The sequence below is a fragment of the Sphaeramia orbicularis genome, chromosome 12 (genome assembly GCF_902148855.1).
Source record: "Sphaeramia orbicularis chromosome 12, fSphaOr1.1, whole genome shotgun sequence".
NCBI classification, from domain to species: domain Eukaryota; kingdom Metazoa; phylum Chordata; class Actinopteri; order Kurtiformes; family Apogonidae; genus Sphaeramia; species Sphaeramia orbicularis.
Genome location: NC_043968.1, coordinates 13,687,611 through 13,715,254, shown reverse-complemented (window position 1 = coordinate 13,715,254; position 27,644 = coordinate 13,687,611). Strand labels below are relative to the sequence as shown.

Genomic DNA, 27,644 nt, shown 5'->3' with positions numbered 1-27,644 from the left:
GATCAAGGTTCTCATTATTCCTGCATGAAAGGGTTAATTGTCTTTTAGTGAAATCCTGTGGGTGTCCGACAGTGTACATGTTCTAGGCGTTCATTGTCAACTGGGAACTGAAGTGGTGTGTCTGGAATGCACAGCAATCAACGCTAGTTTTTGTTTTGATTTAGTTTTGTTTTGACTGAAAGATAGCTAGAGGGAGAAAGTGTGTTTAACTGACTGCTACCATTTCAAGTTCTATGTTGGCCTGACGCCCTCAGATGTTTAAGAAAGTCAAAGCAATTCCAGCCACCGCCCTTTTTTATGGATCGGCTTCAAAAATTTAAGGGGTTCGTCCTTGGCCCATGCCCGACCTGTGCATAATGCTACAGACAGACAGACAGACAGACAGACCTGATGACATAACTCTCTTGGTGGAGGTAATGAAGTTCTGCTGTTCCTGTTACCTTTTAGAACCTATTAAATGTTAAAATGTGGCTGTGTTTCTCATATCTAAAACCATCTCATGCCCTTTGGAAGTTACAGCCACTCACATTGAACCAGTGTTGGGAATAAAGCATTACAAAAGTAATAAGTTACAGTAACAGATTACTTTTTGCTGTAACCCAGTAGTGTAAGGCATTACTAAATCAATTTTCAGTAGTATTTTACTCGGTACATGTTCAATAGTGCTTGCATTACAACACACTATTCACCCATAATTTAAGTGCTGAAATGAAAAAAAACAAACAAACAGGAAGACCATGAGGCCTTCAGGCACAGGTCTCAAACATGTGGCCCAGGGGCCAAAACCAGCCCGCCAAAGGGTCCAATCCGGCCCGTGGGATGAATTTGTGAAATGCAAAAATCAGACAAGATATTACCAACCAATGATGTTAAAATCATTTTAGGTCAGACCAGTAAAATACTATCATAATAGCCTATAAATAATGAAAACCATAAATTGTTCTCTTTGTTTTAGTGTAAAAAAATAAAATAACACAAAAATGTTTACATTTACAGACTAGTCTTTTACAATAATGTGAATAACCTGAAATGTCTTAATAGAAGTATGTGGAATTTTAACAATATTCAGCCTTTTACTACATGTTTTGTGTATTTGTAGATCCACTGTGATCTGTAAGTTGTAATGAACATGTATAAATGATAAACTAAGGTGCAATATTGTTAAAATTGCACGTATTTTTCTTAAGAATTTTCAGGTTGTTCATATTTGTTTAGGTTATATTCAAGTACAGTCCGTAGACGTAAACAGTTTCATTATGGAATTTTAGTTTTTTTTCAGTCAAAAACAAAGACAAAACTTTGGAGTTGACATTATTTATAAGTTCTTATACTATATGGCCCACTTTACATTAGACTAGGCTGTATGTGTCCCTGAACTAATATGAGTTTGACACCCCTGCCTTAAGGAATCAAAAATGCAGCATCAAAGTTCTATTTCCTGTTGGTGTTCAGCCAATGGGTGCAGACGGCAGAAGACAGTCCATTGTCCACATGGACGTATGCTCATTACTAGCCCTAACCCTGCTTTACAGAAGCTAGTTAGCATGATCCCTGTGATCAGCAATGACAAGGGAAGCTAACGTTTCTGTGATTAGTCAGAATTTTTTGTCAATTGTGGATTAATCTACCGGTGCCCCCTGTTTGAACATGTAAAATGTTGAAAAAAATGCAAGTGTTCCTGCTGGGATTCAAACATCGCAGACGTTGCGACGTAACATTGCGTTACTTTCTGAGCTATCCGTCCACATGTACTTTGGGACGCACATTTATGCATCCCAAGGCTCTCCTATCTCTTGTATTGGGGGGGTGGGGTGGTTATGACAAGAGTCTGTATGTAACTATAAAGTAATACAGGAGTCATGTAACGCATTACAATTCGGAGACAGTAATATTGTAAGGTAAGGAATTACTTTAAATAAGAGTAACAAGTAATCTGTAATGTATGACAGTTTGGAAGTAACTTGCACAACTCTGAATTTAACATATCAAAAGTTTTAAAAAAAAGTCTGTAACTGAACTGTTTCAACAAAAAAGTTCACGTTTAGCATTTTCCACTTTAGAGCCGTTCCGCACGAAACTTGAAATAGTTCAGGGACACAATTCTGAATCACATTTTTGTTTACAGTGCATCACAAACCAATGACACACGGCCACCTTGAAAACATTCCTATCTTAACAAACCCATGTGATTCATAGGTTACAGCTTATCACAGTTGAGATAACATGAATTCCTCAAACGAGGGAAGGCACCACAACGATAAAACAGTAGTTCATTATTTGATCCTTTTCTGGTAGCGTAAACTAGATAGACTGGCAGAAATGTAAGAAACACCATTCAGGCATTTAGATAGTGGCAAGCACGACTTCATAGCAAAAAAAAAAAAAAAAAAAGGTAAGATATATTAAAAAAACAACAACAACAACATTAAGAATAAATACTGTTTTTAACTGTACAGCTGTTTTTAAGTCTTTTTAATCTCTTGTATTTTATTCTATCATTTTTGCTTTTTTATTCTTCTGTACGATACCATTTTTAATTGTACAGCTGTTTTATGTTTTTAATCTATTCTTGTATTTCACTCTTTTATTTTGGTTTTTATGTATTCTTCTGTAAAGTACTTTGGTCCACTGTGGTTGTTTTAAGGTGCTTTACAAAAGAAGTAGAGAGAGAGAGCTTAACTGTTAATCTTCCCTTGTAAATCACTTTGGAAAAAAGCATCTGCCAAATGCATAAATGTAAACTAGAAAAGCACTCGGAGAGCGCAGACCTCCACCAAGGCAGATCAGTCGCATCCCCCCCCCACACACACACACACACACACACCCCTGATCACCATCAAAATTTAATCATTTGTTCCTTGTGCCAGTATCAACATTTCCTGAAAATTTCATCAAAATCCTTCCATAACTTTTTGAGTTATCTTACTAACAGACAGACAAACAAACTAACCCCCCCCCCATGACCACCTAAGTTTAATCACTTGTTCCTTGTGCCAGTATCAACATTTCCTGAAAATTTCATCAGAATTCACCCTTACCACCACCCCACCCCCCCGATCACCACCAAAATGTAATTATTTGTTCCTTGTGCCAGTATCAACATTTCCTGAAAATTACATCAAACCCCCCCCACCCGCCCCCGTCCCCCCTGATCACCACCAAAATTTAATTATTTGTTCCTTGTGCCAGTATCAACATTTCCTGAAAATTTCAACAAAATTCACCCTCACCACCCCACCCCCACCCCCCCAATCACCACCAAATTTAATCATCTGTTCCTTGTGCCAGTATCAACATTGCCTGAAAATTTCATCAAAATCCTTCCATAACTTTTTGAGTTATGTTGCTAACAGACAGACAAAGCTTTTAAAGCTGTGGCACCATGTCTATGGAATGACCTGCCTCTACACCTACGGTCCATGGACTCTGTAGAGAGCTTTAAGAAACACCTAAAACCCTCCTGTTCAAAAAGGCTTTTTAGTCTCCCACCTGACCCAGGACCACCACAGACTGATTACACTCTATGTATTCATCATAACGTACTCCATGTGTCATCCCCCCCCCCCCCCCAGTCTCTCAATATCTCTATCGCTCTCTCTTTTCTCCTCCTTTACTCTCTCTCTCTCTCTTTAACCCCAACTGGTCAAGGTAGACAGCCATCCTTCAGGAGTCTGGGTCTGCTCGAGGTTTCTGCCCGTTAAAGGGAAGTTTTTCCTCGCCACTGTCACCAATCACAAGTGTTTGCTCCTGAAGGATTCTGTTGGGTCTCTGTAAACTTAATTTGATTCTGATTTGAATTGATAAAGCACTTTGTGACTCTGTCTGTGAAAAGTGCTCTATAAATAAAATTTACTTTACTTACTTTACAAACAAACTAACCGCCCCCCCATGACCACCTAAATTTAATCACTTGTTCCTTGTGCCAGTATCAACATTTCCTGAAAATTTCATCAAAATCCACCCCCCCATCACCACCAAAATGTAATTACCGTACTTTCCAGGCTATAAGGCGCACCGGAATATAAGCCACACCTGACTATAAGCCGCAGGTGTCCACGTTGTGACATGAGATATTTACACAGAAAGATGGTTAACAGAGAGATTACACTGGGTTACAAAAAAAAGTTTTTTGCAAGTTGTCTAGGTTTTTTCAACTGAATTAGGACCATTTTGCACCGCTAAATCCAAAAATGACATCTGTTTTGCTCAATCAGGTCAGGGTTTTTTGCTAATTTGATTTTGAAAAATTTGATCTTCTCACAAAATTGATTACATTTTTGTGACTTTATCAGTTGATTTTTTATATAGTTCTCACCCAAAATTGGTTTTAAGAGAAAAAAAAAATCATTTTCTAACAGGATTCCTGTTAGGTACAATGGTGTATTCACCGCAGATGTAGCAGAATACGTCAGGCTTATTTTTGCAAGATCTTCTAGCCGAAGCCATTTCATTCACCTGTAATATTAAAAAAAAAACATTAATCATAAATTAGCAAAAGTAAAATCTTCAGAACTCGTTTATTGCAAGAAATATGAAAGAATTTTGTATCATATGATGTGAAAATGCCCATAAATGTAAGCAAAAATGTTAAAAAGCCAATATGTAGCATAGTTCAGAAAGTTGACCTGATTGAGCAAAATTAATGTGATTTTTGGATTCAGCACACCAAAATTATCCTAAATCAGCTCAAAAAACTTAAACAATCAATTTGTTGTTGACCAGTGTTATTTAAATATTTATTTCCATACCTTAATGGCTTTTTAACAGTGTCTGTAAGACGGCAGTAAAACGGCAGGAACACGGCTGGTTCAAAAACCCAGAAAAGTCATTGATCTCTGTCTTCATCTTCCTTCTGCTCATTAAACCACTGCAGTCGTCTTCTTCAGTGTCGGAGTTGAACAGCCTCAGAAAGGCTCCGTCACACTCCTTCTCAGTCTCTCCTCCATTGTTGCTCAATGGCCCTTCCGTGCTGCAGTTCTATTTCTTTCCTAGACAGACGCATCGATCACTTTTACCTTAAAAGCTGTAAAATATGCATTTCTTCGTGTGTTTTCCATGATGAGGGTTTGTGCATGACACGCAAAATGGTTGTTAAAAGTTAAGATTAAATCTTCTCCTCTTTGCATCACCTCTTCCATCTGTCTGTCTCACTTTTACGCTTCCTGCTAGAGCGCCCCCGGTGGCCGTTAGCCTGTATAAATCTATACTCGAGCTGCATCGCTGTATAAGCCGCGGGGTTGAAAACAAGAAAAAGGTAGCGGCTTATAGTCCGGAAAGTACGGTATTTGTTCCTTGTGCCAGTATCAACATTTCCTGAAAATTTCATCAACCTCCCCCCCGCCCGCCCCCATCCCCCCTGATCGCCACCAAAATTTAATCATCTGTTCCTTGTGCCAGTATCAACATTTCCTGAAAATTTCATCAAAATTCACTCTCATCACCCCCCCACCCCCCCGATCACCACCAAAATGTAATTATTCATTCCTTGTGCCAGTATCAACAGTTCCTAAAAATTCTATCAATACCCCCCACCCCCCCACCCCCATCACCACCGAAATTTAATCATCTGTTCCTTGTGCCAGTATCAACATTTCCTGAAAATTTCATCAAAATTCACTCTCATCACCCCCCCACCCCCCGATCACCACCAAAATGTAATTATTCGTTCCTTGTGCCAGTATCAACATTTCCTAAAAATTCTATCAAACCCCCCCCCCACCACCACCACCACTGAAATTTAATCATCTGTTCTTTGTGCCAGTATCAACATTTCCTTAAAATTTCATCAAAATTCACTCTCATCACCCCCCCACCCCCCCGATCACCACCAAAATGTAATTATTCGTTCCTTGTGCCAGTATCAACATTTCCTAAAAATTCTATCAACCCCCCCCCCCCCATCACCACTGAAATTTAATCATCTGTTCCTTGTGCCAGTATCAACATTTCCTGAAAATTTCATCAAACTTCACTCTCATCACCCCCCCACCCCCCCGATCACCACCAAAATGTAATTATTCGTTCCTTGTGCCAGTATCAACATTTCCTAAAAATTCTATCAACCCCCCCCCCCCCCCCATCACCACTGAAATTTAATCATCTGTTCCTTGTGCCACTATCAACATTTCCTGAAAATTTCATCAAACTTCACTCTCATCACCCCCCCACCCCCCCGATCACCACCAAAATGTAATTATTCATTCCTTGTGCCAGTATCAACAGTTCCTAAAAATTCTATCAACACCCCCCACCCCCCCACCCCCATCACCACCGAAATTTAATCATCTGTTCCTTGTGCCAGTATCAACATTTCCTAAAAATTCTATCAAACCCCCCCACCACCACCACTGAAATTTAATCATCTGTTCCTTGTGCCAGTATCAACATTTCCTGAAAATTTCATCAAAATTCACTCTCATCACCCCCCCACCCCCCGATCACCACCAAAATGTAATTATTCGTTCCTTGTGCCAGTATCAACATTTCCTAAAAATTCTATCAACCCCCCCCCCCCCATCACCACTGAAATTTAATCATCTGTTCCTTGTGCCAGTATCAACATTTCCTGAAAATTTCATCAAACTTCACTCTCATCACCCCCCCACCCCCCCGATCACCACCAAAATGTAATTATTCATTCCTTGTGCCAGTATCAACAGTTCCTAAAAATTCTATCAACACCCCCCACCCCCCCACCGAAATTTAATCATCTGTTCCTTGTGCCAGTATCAACATTTCCTAAAAATTCTATCAAACCCCCCCCCCACCACCACTGAAATTTAATCATCTGTTCCTTGTGCCAGTATCAACATTTCCTGAAAATTTCATCAAAATTCACTCTCATCACCCCCCCACCCCCCCGATCACCACCAAAATGTAATTATTCATTCCTTGTGCCAGTATCAACAGTTCCTAAAAATTCTATCAACACCCCCCCCCCCCCCCACCACTGAAATTTAATCATCTGTTCCTTGTGCCAGTATCAACATTTCCTGAAAATTTCATCAAAATTCACTCTCATCACCCCCCCACCCCCCGATCACCACCAAAATGTAATTATTTGTTCCTTGTGCCAGTATCAACAGTTCCTAAAAATTCTATCAACACCCCCCACCCCCCCACCGAAATTTAATCATCTGTTCCTTGTGCCAGTATCAACATTTCCTAAAAATTCTATCAAACCCCCCCCCCCACCACCACTGAAATTTAATCATCTGTTCCTTGTGCCAGTATCAACATTTCCTGAAAATTTCATCAAAATTCACTCTCATCACCCCCCCACCCCCCCGATCACCACCAAAATGTAATTATTCATTCCTTGTGCCAGTATCAACAGTTCCTAAAAATTCTATCAACACCCCCCCCCCCCCCACCACTGAAATTTAATCATCTGTTCCTTGTGCCAGTATCAACATTTCCTGAAAATTTCATCAAAATTCACTCTCATCACCCCCACACCCCCCGATCACCACCAAAATGTAATTATTCGTTCCTTGTGCCAGTATCAACAGTTCCTAAAAATTCTATCAGCAACCCCCACCCCCCCAGCCCCATCACCACCGAAATTTAATCATCTGTTCCTTGTGCCAGTATCAACATTTCCTGAAAATTTCATCAAAATTCACTCTCATCACCCCCCCACCCCCCCGATCACCACCAAAATGTAATTATTCGTTCCTTGTGCCAGTATCAACAGTTCCTAAAAATTCTATCAGCAACCCCCACCCCCCCAGCCCCATCACCACCGAAATTTAGTCATCTGTTCCTTGTGCCAGTATCAACATTTCCTGAAAATTTCATCCAAATCCGTCCATAACTTTTTGAGTTATCTTGGTAATAGACAAACAGACAAACCCAGATGAAAACCTAACCGCCGTTCCTTGGTGGAGGTAACAAACAAACAAACCCTGATGAAAGCGGAACCTCCTTAGCGGGGGTAATAAAGGCATGTAAAAATCATTCAATAGCCTTTGGTCAGCGACCCAGTTGTATGTAATCATATCCGCAGTGTTACAGCTTTAGAGGAAATATTTATGGACAAAGTAAAAACTGGAAAATAGGACAGCATATGCCCTGACATCATAACCAAGAGTAAGGAACTTTTCCAAAGCTCCATCCCCAAAATAAAAACTTTCACTCCAGTAAAATTAAGCGTAGTTGTTCTGGTGGGAGCATAACAGCAGTCTCCATCTCCAGCATGTTTGTGCCAAAAACCTTGTCGAGTTCAAAAGAAGAGACGAGGCAGCCTCTTGCTATTCAGTCGAAAGATGAGACGAGATGAGAGCGCTCTCTGATTTGTTTTGGATTCCTATTCATCTTGTGGTAGTTTTTATTCATCATGCTGCTTATTTAAAGCCTGTGTCACACAAGGACAAGAGCAGGTGGAGCTTACACCCATGAATAATTTAGTAAAACACAGACCTTGTTACTGTTTGTAGTGTTGTGATGAGGGACACAGTTTGAAACCATCCAGGTGTGCGCATACAGACACACACTTGAAAGGGCCCTGTGACACTTGAACATGTATTAACCCTTCTATCAAAATCGTGTCTATGATGAATGATCACACTGGGTTACAAAAAAATGTTTTTTGCAAGTTGTCTCGGTTTTTTCAACTGAATTAGGACCATTTTGCACCGCTAAATCCAAAAATGACATCTGTTTTGCTCAATCAGGTCAGGTTTTTTTGCTAATTTGATTTTGAAAAATTTGATCTTCTCACAAAATTGATTACATTTTTGTGACTTGATCTTGGTCACCAAGTTTAATACCAAAATAAGATTGGTAAGTACACTTTATGAAACTTGTGACTTGATTCCTGTTAGGTACAATGGTGTATTCACCGCAGATGTAGCAGAATACGTCAGGCTTATTTTTGCAAGATCTTCTAGTCGAAGCCATTTCATTCACCTGTAATATTAAAAAAACCCATTAATCATAAATTGGCAAAAGTAAAATCTTCAGAACTCGTTTATTGCAAGAAACATGAAAGAATTTTGTATCATATGATGTGAAAATGCCCATAAATGTAAGCAAAAATGTTAAAAAGCCAATATATGTTTTCAGAAAATTTTTAAGTTAAGAGAAGGACATTATAATTTAAGAGGGATGTTTGTGTTTGAAAAAGGTAAAGTAAGAACAAACGTTAAATATCACAGTGTTTCAGTTATTGGTGTCAAGCTATGGAACGAATTGAAGGATGAAGTGAAATTGTGTAGCTCACTGTTGAGTTTCAAAAAGAATTTAATTTGTCAAATTATGAAGGGCTATGAAAGTAATATGATTACAAAATGATTTATAACGCTGAATGTAGTATAATTTGGTTTAAGTATTTACCTGCTGCAACTACGGGTGTAGACGTGAATTAAGGATGTGAATAGGAGAAGCAGAAATAAGCCTCCGGCTTCAGCTTCTGCCTTTTTCAGTTACAAAATGTGTTAATTTTATGTTTGCTTGTTTTTTAATGTGTATGTGTTTTGTTTTGTTGTTGTTTTTTTTTAATATGTATATGTTTTGTATTTTGTATTTAACTGAAATAAACATTCATTCATTCATTCATTCATATGTAGCATAGTTCAGAAAGTTGACCTGATTGAGCAAAATTAATGTGATTTTTGGATTCAGCACACCAAAATTATCCTAAATCAGCTCAAAAAACTTAAACAATCAATTTGTTGTTGACCAGTGTTATTGCTTTATACTTTAAGTTAAAACACATCTACTCTTTATAATACCTGTAATGCTGCTTCTTATCTGTAAATGCACCTTTTTTTCGCTGTTACGTGTTAATGACTCTTGCTGTAGGTTTTGCGCAAGTTGTGAGATAAAAAGTTGCGAATATGAAAAAAATATAAAGTAAACTACAAAAATCAAAATCTTACGAAGTGTATTTTTCTCATTTCTAGGCAAAATATCTCATCACACATAAAATAAGACATAATCACCTAAACAGTAATTTTTCAGTGAGATATAAGAGCTTATTTTTAGACAATAGATCTTGAAAATCTTATTTCAGGAAATCTCACAAAGATTTGTTCGATTGGTAGATTTTTTTGCTTCATTCAAGAATTTTTTTGGCTTAATTCAAGCAAAAAAATCTGCCGATGGAACAAGTAAAAATGATCTTGGTAAGATTTCTTGAAATAAGATTTTCAAGATCTATTGTCTAAAAATAAGTTCTTATATCTCACTGAAAAATTACTCTTTAGGTGATTATGTCTTGTTTTAAGTGTGATGAGATATTTTGACTAGAAATGAGGAAAATACACTTGGTAAGATTTAGATTGTTGCCGTTGAACCAATAGTATTCACTTGTATTTAAATGACAGACATCCAACCAGTGCATTGATATGCACTGCATTGTAGTTAATACAAAAGAAACCGGACTACAGAAACTTGAACAAACAATACAAACTAAGTATATAAAATAAATAAGTTAAATTTAAGACTTTTGAAGACTTTATAGGACTACTTACAATAGAATTTAATGCCTATTTCACCGCCATAATGGCAAAAAAATTCATGACTCCTAGAATTGAGGAAAATGTATTTATTTGCTCCAGCGCCTTGATTCCCACTGTTCTGAGTCATTTCTCACCAGGGGCTGCAAAGTTGCTAACAACTGGTTCCTAATTTCTATTTAAATTGTCGGGTTGGAATGGGTGGAACTGAGTAGAATAACGTTACTTTCTTTGCAGCTTGGACGTTTCCCACATTTAAACACAGTACAGCCAATAAGTTTATGGCAATGTAACTTAAGACCTACCATATCAAATTTAATACCTTTTAAATACTTTTTTTGCTAAATCCACTTTTATTCGTCTTTGGTTCATTTATTTGTGTATTTGGACCCTAATAGTTCATAAAGTTTGAATTTGAACCCTCCAGGTGCTGCAAAGCTATCTTTATATTCATTTTGGCAAAAATCAAGTGGATTTCTACAATGTGTTTTAATTCCTGCTTAATTTGTTACATCTATAACTAGTTACGTCACGATATTTGCACATATAAGGTCAAGACTTCCGACGAACATTTCTCCGAGTACGCCATAATTGTTTGTCAGCAGCAGCGGTTGTAGTCCACACTGAAAATATGTCCAAACTTGGAGCCGATTACCTAAAATATTCAGTTGTTGGTTGAACGGGACAGAGCAGCACAGCCAATAACCTGGAGGGGGTGGGGCCTGAAGTGGCTCATTTGCATTTAAAGGGCCAGCGCTCAAAACGACCTTTCTGGTGTCATTACTCAGAAATAGGGTTGAAGATGGACTTGTGGAGTTGAATTAATGAAGAATTCAGACGCAGGCATAGCATTTATAGTTTATGTAGACCACAGGGAAATGTTTTAAAATGCATGATTCTATTTAAAAAAGCTAAATATCACTCCTTTAAGGTACTAAATGCAGACTTGTAAATTCAAGACTTTTTAGACCCCACAGGAACCCTGTTTAAAGCAGCTGATAGTATTCAATTGTGTTTAAATGACGGACATACAAACAGTGCACTTATACTTAACACAAAATAAACCTAACTAAAGAAACCTGAACAAACAATCCAAGCTATCTTTTGTAATCATCGCAGAAAAATTTTACTTGTCCGAGCATTGCACAAGCGCTCTGTAATTAGTGAAATAGCAGGTAGGCTGTGTTTATTCCTTTAACCTTAGTCTCTTTCACAGGTAAACAAAATCAACCTAATCATAGCCACCTCCTAGAATGTGTCTCTTGTTATTTCTCCTAACAACCATCGTCAGTATCAGTGAAAATAAATTGCAGCAACCGGTGCATATTCCAAAACTCCCCTCAGTTATTTGATGTGTCGGTGTGGCTTCTGGGTGCTGAACAACTCCGACAAAAATAGGTCTGTGAATGCTGAGAAGAGCCGTAACGTCTAGACAGAGGGACATCTCGGCTTTTGTTGTTATCAGACTTTGGAGATGAAAGGCTAGGACAAGAATGTGATATGAGCCAAAGAACAAAACCACAAGAAAAATTCTAACAAATTCGGTTAATGCCACAACACTCACTGCCAAGCCAACAACATTCCAAGGACGGAGGGCGACCACATCTCAGGCGCTCGTAAACACAACGTACTGTAACAGGGTGCACACAAATTGAGTAAATGACATCATGACGCACTTTAAATAACAGAGTACACACTTATTTAAAGGTAGGTCGTATTAGATTGCATGCCAGCAACTGCAGGAGTCTACCAACAGTAACTCTGGGCCATGGAAACATAAAAGCCCAGCTTCAGTGCCACCTAGTGTTTCTTTTCAACAGTTTTTATTGAGGTTCTGCACCGTCTCCATTGACAATGACACCCTTACAAAGTAATCCTGTTATGTTAGAGGTATCAGACTCAAGTCCATCAGGAAAAGTCTGACATCACACCTTTTAAAGGAAAAAAATCTTGACGTTTTTTCACAGTCGGTCTCAGTGGCAAAGATGAATCCCTCTATAAATGCACTGCAGTTCTATGAAACTGCAAGCTCTCCATCTAGTGGATATCCAGGAGAAAAAAAGACATGTTTTAAAAAGACTCAAGCAGCCATATGAGCAGGACAAAGGCTGCATGCTTATGTTGACTGCTTTTGTCATTGAAGAGAAGAAGAATTTTTTTTTTTTTTTTTTTTAAGTTGTAAAGGGTTCATGCACATTTTTCAAAGTCAAATTCAAGCACTTTTAAGGGTCATTTTTGCATTTTTCCAGTACAGCACCTTATTGCTGGAGTAAAATACATACATTCCTGATTATTTTTTGTCACTTTTAAACACAATGATGTGCATTGTATTATGCTATAAACATCTAAAATTATATTTCATAGTAGCAAAAAGTTTAGAAATTAACCCTTTCATGCATAGTGGTCACTACAGTGGACAGCTATTCTACAGCTGTTCTCTTGTATATTCATGGGTTTTGTTGTTTTAGTTCATATCAGCCAACACAGTGGACGCTTATACATCATCCCATAAACTGCAATTCATCCCATTACTGTAACTTTGCTGTTCTTGATAAACCTGATCTGCAGTAACATGTTTTAGTGTAAATCAATTGTTATTTGTTAGACAAAAAGTTTTTTTGTTTTTGTTTTTTTTTTGCACATTACGTACCTCCATGAAGTGAGTAATAACTAGCAGTAGAATATGTTAAAATGTGAGAAAACATCAGATTAGTAGGACTAAAATCTTTTCATTTGTTTTTATCTCACTTTCTGATATTGGGTTTTAAACACGTTTCTTTACTTCAAAAATTAAACGCATGGACATTTTTGTAACTTCATTAAAAAAAACTCAGTTGCTTTTTTTTCATGCCTAAGGGGGGATAAAAACAAGAGGAAAGAAAAAAATCTTGACTATGGTTGTCATCATTCGTGCATGAAAGGGTTAAAGGAGAACACAAAGCTTTATCCAAAAAAAAAAAGGGAAGGCTCTTGGCGTTCTTCAGACACAGTCACACTGAGACAAAGATTAAGATAAAAATATACCTGGAGTCGACCTGAGAGCACTCGCTATTTTTCTTTTTTAACATAAAGTTTTATTTTTCAAAATGTATCACCTCGCTGTAAGTAGTTTTGGCTTGGCATCTAATTTAATATTAGAAATAAATGAATAAATCACATCACAGAGTTATAATTGCAAGCACTTTCAAGCACTTTTCAGACTTTGAAAACACAACATTGAAATTCAAGCATTTTCAAGGATTTCAAGCGCCTGTACGAACCCTGGTCATACTGTCTTAAAAAGACTAAAGTAGAAAAAACTGCTTCTTTTGAGTTCAATTCTGTATGGACATTTGTATACAGTGCAAAAATCTAAACCTTACCAAGTGTATTTTTCTCATTTCTAGTCAAAATATTTCATCACACTTAAAATAAGATATAATCAACCAAAGAGTAACTTTTCAGTGAGATATAAGAACTTATTTTTAGACAACAGATCTTGAAAATCTTACTTCAAAAAATCGAACCAAGATCATTTTTACTTGCTCCATTGGCAGATTGTTTTTGCTTCATTCAAGATTTTTTTACTTAATTCAAGCAAAAAAAAATCTGCCGATGGAACAAGTAAAAATGATCTTGGTAAGATTTCTTGAAATAAGATTTTCAAGATCTATTGTCTAAAAATAAGTTCTTATATCTCACTGAAAAATTACTCTTTAGATGATTATGTCTTGTTTTAAGTGTGATAGTGTGATAAGTTCTTATATCTCACTGAAAAGTTACTCTTTACGTCACAGGTGTCAAACATGTGGCCTGGGGGCCGAAACCGGCCCGCCAAGGGTTCCAATCTGGCCCACGAGATGAATTTACAAAATGCAAAATGCAAAAATTACCCTGAAGATAGTAACAGTCAAGGGCATGAAACTCAAAAATAATAGCATAATAACCTAGATATAATGACTCCAAATTTTCTTCTTGGTTTAATGTGAGAAAAATAATATGACATTATGCCTATAAATAATGGCAACACCAATTTTTTTTCTTTGATTTATTGAAAAGAATATTAAATTCTGATATCCTTTAACAATAAAATGCCAATAACCTGAACAAAAATGAACAACCTGAAATGTCTAAAGAAAAATAAATGCAATTTTAACAATATTCTGCCCATTTTGTGCCTTGGTAGATCGGATCTGTAATGCACATGTATAAAATCATAAGTTGAGGCATAATATTGATAAAATCGCACTTATTATTTCTTCAGAAATTTCAGTTTTTTCCAGTTATTCACATATTTTTTGTTTTGGATAGAAATAGTTTCATCATTTAATGTTATTTTTTGCACTAAAAAATTTGGAGTTGTCATTCTTTATAGGCTATTATGCTATTATTTTAGTGGTCCGGCCCGCTGGAGATCATATTGGGCTGAATGTGGCCCCTGAAAGAAAATGAGTTTGACACCCTTGCTTTACATGATTAGATAGACAGATAGATAGATAGATAGATAGATAGATAGATAGATAGATAGATAGATAGATAGATAGATAGATAGATAGATAGATAGATAGATAGATAGATAGATAGATAGATAGATAGATAGATAGATAGATAGATAGATAGATAGATAGATAGATACTTTATTCATCCCATAGGGAAATTTACAGGTTCCAGCAGTATCCACAAACTTCAAAACAAACAGTAGTAAACACAATAGTAAGAACACAATCGTAAAAAGAAAAAGAAAACACTTTAACTTTCCACCAGGAGTCAGTGCAAAAGGAGACTGTTGTGCTTAGGGTCAGTGCAATTATCCCTTATTTTAAGTGTACTGAGATATTTTGACTAGAAATGAGAAAAATACACTTGGTAAGATTTAGATGTTTGCAGTGTATAACTGAATCAGGCATTGCTAATCATAAAAGTTTCAAGAAAGTTCTTAAACCACTAAATGTCCTCTGTGTGTGTGTGTGTGTGTGTTTCCTAATCGCCGCATAGATACATTATGTCCTCGGGCTACTCACCGCTCTCAGTGGACATCTGGCTGTGGAATTCTGGAAATTGTGTTTCCACAGGAACACTGATGGTGCGTCTCAGAAGATGGCCCTTGCATGAAGCGGTACGTCTCTCCTGCAAAATGAAAGAATGGCTCTGCTAAGAAAAAGACATTGAAAAAGGGGTAGACAGACACAAAGCAAGAAATTCAAGACAAGTAAACAGAATAGATCCCACAAAAGGTGCAGAGACAAATGGGCACGCACTGAAGATAGCGCAGAGAAGAATGAAAGCTAACAAGAAGAGGAATGGGGCCTGAAAGAAACGTACATACAATAGTCACTGAGGCTCCTTATCTATGTTGTTGTGGTTATTCTGGTCACCATGTTTAATGCTGTGACAGGCCACTGGTGCACAATAGCTGTACTGGTCTTGATAAATGAGGAGCCGTTGGATAAAACAGAGCAGGCATTAGGAGTACATCAGTCTGTGTCAACTCATATCTTGCTATAGCTTGCATACCAAATGTTGGGCTTTCAAAAACAGAACAGACAAAGGAAAAAGGATGAGAAAGTGGTGAGTGAAAGAAAAGGAAAGGGCCCGATGTCCTCCAAAAGGAGTGATAAAGGCTTATCGAACATCCTCACCCGTCTCGGTTCAAAGCAGCACCCTGTCTGTCTGCTTTTCTCTGTCCCTCTGTTTCCATGTCCGTCTGTTTATCTCCCTGATCCTCTCTGCAGTCACCTCATTGTAGCCTTATGGCACTTGGGAGTTTAAGTACAGTCTCCGCTGACACTGTCGCTAACATCAAGACAGTGTCGGGTGGTTTGGGACACAATGACTCCAGTCCCACTATTCTCACTGTCCACTTCAGTGTCCTACCAGACCATTCCTAGTGTCTGGTAGGGCTGGGGGATATGGCCGAGGCACACAATCATGGTACTACAGGGGTTGGACAAAATAATGGAAACACCTTAAAAATCAACAAAATAAAATTTAATATGGTGTAGGTCCGCCTTTTGCGGCAATTACAGCCTCAATTCTCCGAGGTATTGATTCATACAACTTGTGAATTGTTTCCAAAGGAATTTTAAGCCATTCTTCAGTTAGAATACCCTCCAACTCTTTTAGAGACGATGGCGGTGGAAATCGACGTCTTACTTGAATCTCTAAAACTGACCATAAATGCTCAATAATGTTGAGGTCTGGGGACTGTGCCGGCCATACGAGATGCTCAACTTCATTAGAATGTTCCTCATGCCATTCTTTAACAATTCTAGCTGCATGGATTGGGGCATTATCATCTTGAGGTGAAGGTGTTTCCATTATTTTGTCCAGCCCCTGTATATGTGCAGTCTTATGTCATGGTATTGAGGACTTGCAGCTGATGTCACTGGTCATGTGATTGTTGTTTACACCGCCATATTGGTAGGCACGCTATCTGGATCCAGAAAATCAGAACTGTTGCTTTATATCGTGTTTTTCTTTGGACTCGTGTTTTGTTATTTACGAGTATGTCTGCTTGTGATAAAGGCACCATAGATGAGTTTCAGTGTTTACTAACAACAGTGATGCGTGGGCAACTCGGAGGCAAAAACACTAGTACCAGCTACCAGCCGGCTCACATCAGCCGTACACCTCCAGGCTCTCCCCCGGAACTCGTGAACAAGCCGATATGTTAGCTCTAAAACGGTCCATTAACTGTCTCTGTCCAAAAGCTGATCCCATCTTCTTTTTCACGGCCGCATAATTTGACTTGACCGCATCGGAAAGGCTGTCCTATAGTAGAAAAGCAGACTTGCACAGACGGGTGGGGAGTATAGTCACCAGCTCCCCACTGAACTCATCGGTGTCGACTGCTGTAGCTCCGACTGCTACTTCCAGCTGTTTCACCCAGCTGAGGAAACTCTGGCTGCTATCACCAGCAAAGGGAGCAGTTGTATCCACAATCACTCTCTCTCTATAGGGTGATATTCCGGGGAAGCCCTCCTGGTTGGTTTAAAGGGGTCTTCATCACCGTACCACATGATGACAATTCTTTTTTTCAATGCCGCTAAACACAACAGACACGCAGGCTAAGTATACTGGGAAGCTACGCTAACCACGGTAATAACTATAAACAGCGGTCGGCAGAACAGAACCACTGCTGCCACCAGTGGAACCGAGCGGTCTTTAAGCCTAATTTATAATCGTTGAAAGCTAAGTAATAAACGGCACACAGGAGTTCAGCAGGTCCATCGTTTAACACACTGTATGATCCAAGGAAATCTTGCCTACCAATATGGCATCGTAAAGAGCAAACCATGTGATCATGTGACGTATGTGCAAAACCTCAATACCCACAACACACTGCATTACATTATATCAGGGGCGTAGAATTGCGTAGGGACGCTAGGGACACGTCCCTACCAATATTCAGCCACTACTGTGTAGTCACTATTAATCTAACCGCTGTCCGTAGTGTTTAGTCAATGATTACACTGGGTTACAAAAACATGTTTTTTACAAGTTGTCTAGGTTTTTTCAACTGAATTAGGACCATTTTGCACCGCTAAATCCAAAAATGACATCTGTTTTTCTCAATCAGGTCAGGTTTTTTTGCTAATTTGATTTTGAAAAATTTGATCTTCTCACAAAATATAATAATTAATACCAAATTAAGATTGGTAAGCACACTTTATGAAACTTGTGACTTCATTCCTGTTAGGTACAATGGTGTATTCACTGCAGATGTAGCAGAATACGTCAGGCTTATTTTTGCAAGATCTTCTAGTCGAAGCCATTTCATTCACCTGTAATATTAAATAAAAAAACATTAATCATAAATTGGCAAAAGTAAAATCTTCAGAACTCGTTTATTGCAAGAAATATGAAAGAATTTTGTATCATATGATGTGAAAATGCCCATTAATGTAAGCAAAAATGTTAAAAAGCCAATATGTAGCATAGTTCAGAAAGTTGACCTGATTGAGCAAAATTAATGTGATTTTTGGATTCAGCACACCAAAATTATCCTAAATCAGCTCAAAAAACTTAAACAATAAATTTGTTGTTGACCAGTGTTATGGCACACATAGGGTTAACAGTCGGTCTCTGCTAGAAGTCCCGCCTCCAACATAAATGTCCCTCTCCGATTGGCACTTTGGTTTTGCTAACGTACATGTGATTGGCCGTCCCCGCTGTCACTCCATCTACTTGTAAAAGGAACCTGCTAGTTGGACCGCTAACGTAAGTTTTCAATATGTTTGTATTTGTTCTGTCTGAGTCGCATCAGCTAGACGGATTTGAATATCAGTGGTGTCATTTACATGTACATTTGTACATGTGTTTGTTTGTGTGTGTGCGCACCCATGCGTGTGTGCTCGATAATTACGATGTAAAGGATGTCAAAGAAAAGAAAACTGGACAGAAGACAGTTCTGTAGGAGCCAAAGTATAAGTTAGTTCAAGGGTATAGAACTGTAGAGGCTCAACATAGATACTAAATAAAAGACACTATTTAATGCCAAACAGAAACACTTTTTAAAAGTTATTTTACTTATTATTTTAATGCATTTCTATGGAAGAGCAACTGTTTAAAAATCACACATAAAGAAAATTAGTGGGGAAAATACAATAAAACCTCAGATTCTAGATTGGATTTTATCCATACTTTTGGGGAATAAATTACATGTAATAATTGAAAGTAAAAGCCTTTTTTGCTCAGGCAAGAACTGTACTATCAAACTCTATAATCATCGTATCCCTAATCTGTTTATATTTCATGCATCAACATATTTATGTCAGGTGACAGAGGGTAGAGGAGGAGGAGATAGAGGAGGAGAAGCTGTAAATTCACAGGTGAGGTTAAATAATAATGGATATGTTATTCATGAGAACAACAATGCAGAATGCATTAAATTCTTGTATTGTCCTTAGATATTCAGATATACATTCTAAACATGTCAATTTCTGATTTTTTTTTTCTGACTATGATTGTTTGCTTGTTTGATCAGCTTACCATGACGTGAAATTATGATTGCAAATGCAAAAAGTGCCTTGGAGCACTTTTGTGTCCCCACTAATGTCAAAATCAAACCTATTCCCTTGCATTATATCAATTTATCATCTGGAACTTCCATCAAAACAAAATCTACTGTGTCTCAACATGAAAGTGACTCAAAAGAGTAAACATCATCAACACCAATAATTAAAATGAAAGCTTTTTAATGTGCAAAATAAGAGACTCTCTGTTTTCTGCAGCGATTAACAGTGACGACAGATAATAAACTGATAGCTTCTGCAAAAGGAACAGCATGTGCACACCAGCATACTGGTGGGCACATTTAAACCATTGAAACTTTCATAGCACCATGTTTCTCACACTGAACAGGACCATTATGTCAGTTGTGACTGTTTTAATGTGTTTTTAATGAGTCATCCTACACTCAACACACATCAGTGATGGCTGATGTAGACATTAAAATTATGACCCCGCACCCCGAAAGGGAGGCAAAGGGTATTGTTTTTTGTGTTTTGTTTGTTTGTTTGTTTGTTTAACACTCTAGCAGCAAATCTATTGGTTGAATTCATACCAAATTTGGTTTATTGATTGCCAGAATAGATCTGCTTACATTTTAGGAACAGTGGGTCAAAGTTTAAATTTTTTAGGAATTTTTTTAATCCCCCCCCCCCCCCCCCCCCCATTTACTTATAATGGGCAAAATTTCAAATGCCTGTAGCAGCAAAACTTTTGATTGAATTTAGGGATGCACAGATTCCACTTTTTTCCAGACCGAGTACAAGTACAAGTACTTACATTTGAGTACTTGCCGATACCAAGTACCGATACGAGTACCTAATAATCCCATTCCAATTCTTAGTTCCTTTTGTAAATGTGCTTTATTGTCGTTGTCATTAGTCTGACTGGAACAAAGTGCTGCTACTGACATTTAATGCATTGGAATGAGCATTTCTCAGTCAATCCACCAGAGGGTGCCACTCTGAATTAACCATACTGGACAAATACCACAAAGAAAAGTAATGTTTTTTGAGAAGAAAGTCAGGAATAATAAACATGGAGATGACAGAGGTAACACTGATGTAATACTAATGTTGCAGTGTTTTCACTGATAAGGTTTAAAAGTGAAGATTCAGCAGGTAGAGAAAAGAGAAATGAGCGATAAGTTTCATTTTCACTTCCGCTGGCGGCAGTCCGCACCGCTCCGTACCCCCATAGTATTATAAGTAGGATGGAAACCGGCCCAGCCCTGGGTAGTTGTCATAAATATGTCAGTAGTTTTTCTCTAACTCACACAGTTACTCTTTGAACAGATCCTCTACCTCCACGGTTCCCGGTGGTATTTTCTGTCTGGGTACACATCCGCCACTACCTGGAAAACGTATAGAATGTACACAGAGGACAGACAGAACGTTCCATCTGTATCTGTCTGTGTCTTTAACGTTACTTGCAGTCAGCGTTACTTTTATCACCGTCATTTATTTTGAAAAATCTCCACACTCTTCACACTCCCCACACATTATTCCACTGTCGCGTACCTGCTGCACTGAACTGTGAATGTCACACGGCCGTAAGTGGTATCGGTGCAGTTGTATCGGATTACTTTTAAGAGTACGAGTACAAGTACACACACTGACTATTGGAGCCAATGCCCGATACTCGTATTGGAATCGGTGCATCCCTCGTTGAATTCATACCAAATTGGGTTTATAGATTGCCAGTGACCCAGAATAGATGTGATTACATTTTGGAAAAAGCGGATCAAAATTCACATTTTTTATTAATTTTTTTCACATCTTTTTTTTCCTCCCATTTACTTATAATGGGCGAGATTTCACATGTCTATATAAACATCAATTTGTTTCAATTTACTTCAAACTTGGCGCATACATAGAAGCAATTGATTTGCTGACATCAGCCGGATCGATGCCAAAATAAGCTACAATATGTGTGAGGGGTGGGGTTTGTTGTGCCTGGCACCACTTGTTGCATTTTGCTTCAGTCCTATTTGTTAGATTTGACTAAAATACACAAATATCTGAAAATACAAATGATGTGACTTCCAGTAAATAGACATTATTTTGCCGTTTCTTTCTTTTGCCTCCTATCCTGACCTCATCAGTACTTCATTCAGGATAAAAAATGTTAAAATGCATTTTTTCTTCCAAAACTAAGAGGCCCTCTCATCCATCACTGAACACAATCAGTTTTCCTTCTGTTTGAAAAGTAATGTTTTCATTCAGATGAGTTTCAGGGTAAAGTGGGTCTGCATTCATGTCTGGATAAAAAGAAGATTACAGACAACAGTACTCGTAATTTTATTTCACTGTATTTTGCGCTAATAACTACAGGAGTTAAACATTTAGATTTTTCTCTTTTCTTTACAATATCATTTCAGTGGGGGCTGTGTGGTGTCGTACAATTTCCTTTCATTAAGGTGGTCTGTGTTTGTTCTAATTACTCCTCATCAGGCCAACGTAAACAGAGCGTCCATTAAAAACTGAAGTACTGTTACCATCCAAGGGACCGTCCCCTTCACTGTGTCTAAGCCGACTGTGAGTGGTCCTTCAGGAAAATAACATTTAAATAGACCATAGTCAAGCCTGTTCAAAACAGGATGACCTCAGTCTTAAATTGTGAACTGGGTCATTTCTCAAAGGCTTGAAGGGTGATTTGAATTTTACATTTTTGTTGAAAATTTTCAAAAAAGGCCAGTAACTAGAATATACAGGGTGTCCCATAAGTCTCCATACATAGGAAAAATAAACGTTTCTTGACATAAACCATTTTAATTTAAATAATAAGCTCTATATGACTGCCATTTTGTCGGGAACACATTTCAATGCGTGTCCTCCACTGCTGAAGAACTATAAAGAGGAAATATAAAGAAATACATGTTAGAACCATATATGTATGGAATGTATTATGTCTCCTATGTATAGAGACTTATGGGACACCCTGTATATTTCAACAATTTGTCACTATTTACTGAGAATTTTTATTGTATATTTGCATTTGAATAAATTAAAATCAACAGAATGTGTTTAGGACACTCAACATATAGGGAGGGGTGGAAAAGTCCAAAAAAAAAGAAAAGTTAAGTTCACCTATGCTGTATCCATAGGGAAATTCAGTCTGTGCTTATAATCCATTAGAATGCCCTAGAGCACAGGTGTCAAACATATGGCCCTTGGGCCAAAACCAGGCTTCCAGAGGGTTCAGTCAGGCCCCCAGGATGAATTTACGAAGATTGTAAAAAAGACAGTCGTCGCTTTTCCATTGGACATCTGCGCAAAACTTTACCGGTATTTACTTAATGTCGAAAAAACAGAAGGTTTATGTGACCTTTGTATGAACAACGCGGTTAAGCACTTTTAAACACAGACACCTTTAATGTTGCTTTTTGCATGAAGCCAACAATAAACCAGATCCTGAAGAGGATGTAAAGAGGGAATAATAATCTTAATTCTTCTTGTTGAGGATCAGAAGGAACCTCGTCTGGCCTCTTACGATGATGTCACCTTCATAATCAAGGAAAACACTGTTCTATGTGTCTGTGGGATGTAGCCCACAATAACCCATAATGAACTGATGGGATGGATGGATACCAGTTTATGGTATTATTTCATGTTCTATCTAATTTCTATGAATTTGTCTGTGAGAGACTAATGTGTATTTTATGTTCTAGATCAGGGGTCACCAACCTTTAATCTTCTGTGTGCTATTTTTACATTATGAAGTTGCTGGAGAGCTACTCTAATTTAGCAACATTTATTTACAGAGCTAATTTTCACACATACACATATTTTCTATAATACGTTTGTAACATTGTGTTCTTCATTTATTATTTTATTTATTTATATTTCTTTGTTTTAATATGTACAATATTTTTAAAAAGTGTTAATATGAAACTACTATTTTACTTTTATTAAGAAAATCAAAAGTAGAAAAAAAACAAATACAACCATTTGCATTGCTGTATTCCTAAATATTTTAATACTATGTCCAAAATTATGAAATGTAACAATCCTGCATATTTTTATAGAATTATTAAAAACAAAGAACCCTCATCTGGCCTCTTACAATGATGTCACCTTCATAATCAAGGAAAACACTGTTCTATGTGTCTGTGGGATGTAGCCCATAATAACCCATAATGAATTGATGGAAATGATGGATACCAGTTTATAGTATTATTTCATGTTCTAATTTCTATGAATTTGTCTGTGAGAGAGTAAAGTGTATTTCATGTTCAGAACAGGGGAACACCAACCTTTTATCTTCTGTGAACTACTTTTACATTATGAAGCTGCCGGAGAGCTACTCTAATTTAGCAACATTTATTTACAGAGCTAATTTTCACACATACACATATTTTCTATAATACGTTTGTAACATTGTGTTCTTCATTTATCATTTTATTTATTTATATTTCTTTGTTTTAATATTTACAATATTTTAAAAAAAAAAGTGTTAATATGAAACTATTATTTTACTTTTATTAAGAAAATCAAAAGTAGAAAAAAAAACTAATTTAACCATTTGCATTGCTGTATTCCTAAATATTTTAATACTATGTCCAAAATTATGAAATGTAACAGTCCTGCATATTTTTATAGAATTATTAAAAACAAAGGACCCTCGTCTGGCCTCTTACAATGATGTCACCTTTATAATCAAGGAAAACACTGTTCTATGTGCCTGTGGGATGTAGCCCATAATAACCCATAATGAATTGATGGGATGGATGGATACCAGTTTATAGTATTATTTCATGTTCTAATTTCTATGAATTTGTCTGTGAGAGAGTAAAGTGTATTTCATGTTCAGAACAGGGGAACACCAACCTTTTATCTTCTGTGAACTACTTTTACATTATGAAGCTGCCGGAGAGCTACTCTAATTTAGCAACATTTATTTACAGAGCTAATTTTCACACATACACATATTTTCTATAATACATTTGTAACATTGTGTTCTTCATTTATTATTTTATTTATTTATATTTCTTTGTTTTAACCTCCTAAGACCCAGCTATGGGTTTTCTGTCCACATTTGTGGACAAGAGTTTCACAATTTTATACAAAAAAAAGAAAACTGTCCCCCACAAAGGACATTCCATAAAAATTTTAAACACTGCACCTGAAAAAAACTGTTGCATCAGGATGTTTCCAATATAGGCACTTATTTAATAAAAAAACAAAAAAAGCTTGTACTTTGCTGACATCTCCTGGGTCTTAGGAGGTTAACATTTACAATACTTAAAAAAGTGTTAATATGAAGCTATTATTTTACTTTTATTAAGAAAATCAAAAGTAGAAAAAAACAAATACAACCATTTGCATTGCTGTATTCCTAAATATTTTAATACTATGTCCAAAATTATGAAATGTAACAATCCTGCATATTTTTATAGAATTATTAAAAACATAATACACACCTGTATGTGCATTTTTAATACTTTGAAATTGTGAAAGGACCGTTGTCACTTGTCATAAAACTTCACCAGCATTTGCAGCTGTATTTCTGAAGGATTTGACCTTTTATGCTGTCAAAACACATCAATTAAAAACAGAGCAACTTTGTGCACATAAATCCAGTATCCCCCTATCACTCATAGAAACCAAAAAAATTGTGAATGTTTGAGTAGTGCATGAAGTTATGCTGTCATGCTTTTACTGACACTGGAATCATTTAAGACATACTTTTGTGTCCCTCTAGGTTTTAATGTGGCGAATCTAAACACTGATACCACAGAGTGGATTCCCTCAAAAAAGTCAATTAAAGTTTTTTATTTCCCCCAAAGGAAATGTTCCTCATTTTTGGACACAATGTAATTTCAGTTATTTAGACCATGAGAGCAGGAGTCTGTGAGATCGTATAAAGGGTTTTCCATTTTCATGTCCCAACGGAAGGAATCTTTTGACTGATTCTAAAAGCAACACTTGTTAATGATGGGTCGACTGAAGTTGAAATATTATATCTTGAGCTAATAGCAAGGTTGACCTCAACTGGTTCTCATGTAAATTTAGAAAAGGATATTAATGTCTTGCTAACTTTTGAAAATATCTGCCATTCTATTTTTTACTCTTCTTGAACTGAAGGACGAATTATTTTCCCTGAGTATTAATAAAGTTCTTCTGAAATAATTTAAACATATGTGTCTTTGAAGTTATAAGCGTTACATTCGTGAAACTGAAAATTAGCAAACACACCCCAACACATAGCATGTGTATCATTTGATCCTTACATTACAAAAAAAAAGTTAAGGAGGTTTCTTTTTTTTTGTCTTTTTTTTTGTCATTTTTGCCATTTGTAAATAAAACTATGTCTGGTCATTAAAAAAATGTGTTTCAATTCAATTCAGACACAAAAAAAGTAAAAAAAAACCAAAAAAAAAAACCAAAAAAAAAAACCAAAAAAAAAAAACCGCTGTGCAAGAATCCCAACTGAAAAAAAAAAATAGCCCAAAAATTAAAAATACCCTTAATTTTTTTGTTTGTAGTGTGTGTTGTTGGAAAATAAACAAAAGGAGCTACATTATGGGATGAACGCAAGTCTGCCAACCCCAAAATCAGGCCTACCAAATAATACACCATGCTCTTATAGTTCACAGCAGGATCAAATACAGTTTTACCCACATTATATTGTATCCATTAAAGCTTAACAATGTGAATTTCATAAACAGTCGTAGAAAAAATTATTAAACCACCCCCTATTTTCTTCAATTCCTTGTTCATTTTAATGCCTGGTACAACTAAAGGTACATTTGTTTGGACAAATATAATGATAACAACAAAAATAGCTCAAAAGAGTTTCATTTCAGAGCTGATATCGATCCATTTTCTATCCATATTTTCTTGATAATAACTAAAATCACTTCAGTTCTTACATCAATATCTATGGCATTGTACTGCCAAAAACAGTGCTTTTAGACATTCCATGTTTTCTTTTCGGTGTGTTTTAGTCACATGATACACACAGGAGTTAGTACTTGATTGCATAACCATTGTTTTTGATGACGTTTAATGGTCTAATAATTTTTTCCGCAACTGTATGTAGTGTTCATCTTGAATTTAAAAAACAAATAAGGAATGCAAAGCTCACGCAGCTCAATCAAATGTGGGAATGAGTCGCCTACATACTTTTGGCTCATCTAGCTCTCACTTGTGGAAGAAAGTGTTTGTAATGAAAAACAGATGCAACCCTTGAAAGCTATGATCAACAGTGCATCCACCCCTGTCAGTCTACAGGGACACAACAAATAAAAACGGAGGCTAAAATAAAACAGTGTAATGAGTGCACTTTACCCCTTTTACATGATTCGGTTCATTTACCATCCATTCATGTTTCTATTCCTTCACAAAAGCTCAGACTAAATGTGTCAAGCATACTAATTCTCAGCCTAGTAACTCTAAATCTTAACGAACTCTCAATCATTTATTATGAGTTATAAACACGACGAAGAATATCATTCTCAAGCCGTGTTTTGCTTAGTTCTATCTTCCCCATTTACAGACGTGATTGACACCGTAACTGAAGACCCGCCTTCAAGCCCGGATTAACCATATGGGCAACTGGGCAATTGCCCAGGGGCCCGCAACCTCTGAAGGGCCCTGGGTAGCTCAGGCATAACGAAAATATCTGGTTATCTTTTGCTTATAAATGAAACTGTCCGCTGCCCGGAGCCATTGCACTGCACAGAAACCCTGCTCCTGCTGTCTGTGACCGTGAGCTGAGACCCTCTCCTCATTGGTCAGTCCAAAAAGCGAATCAGCGGTGACGCAAATCAACGTGCGTGCACTGAGCGGGATGTGAGACGTCAAGAACTACGCGAATCAAAACATTGCAAACATGGAGAAGCAGCTAAGTGGGAGCGCCAAACGAAAATTAAAAAAGGAGAGGGACATTAAAAAAGCTGAAAATTTAAACATTGCACTTACTTTAACTCTCTTGTTGAATTCTGAGGTGACAAGGGGATTTCTGTTTAAAATTCATATCTGATTCTATCAGATTATGTTTGTGTTTTGTCTGTGGGCTTTTTCTGACGATTCAATACATTTGTGTTGGCAAAAAGTGTTCTTAAATAAATACTGGATACTTTGGAAATGGTTTCTTATTTATTTTTTGTGAAAATGGACGACACTTCCCTCTCTTTCTAATGTAGTGGATCAATTTTAGATTATACTGATGCTAATGTGTTTTGTTTTCATA

The 27,644-nt window shown here is 37.0% G+C and overlaps 1 protein-coding gene across 3 annotated transcripts in view; it reads right to left on the bottom strand.

The window, feature by feature from the left end:
- LOC115429348 (disabled homolog 2-interacting protein) overlaps positions 1-27,644 on the bottom strand; it is a 423,964-nt gene that overhangs the window by 326,285 nt on the left and 70,035 nt on the right. For all 3 annotated transcript variants that reach the window (XM_030148688.1, XM_030148690.1, XM_030148689.1), the window contains exon 3: positions 15,461-15,566. In XM_030148688.1, coding sequence (XP_030004548.1) covers positions 15,461-15,566 — 106 coding nt within the window. The remainder of the gene's footprint in view (positions 1-15,460; positions 15,567-27,644) is intronic.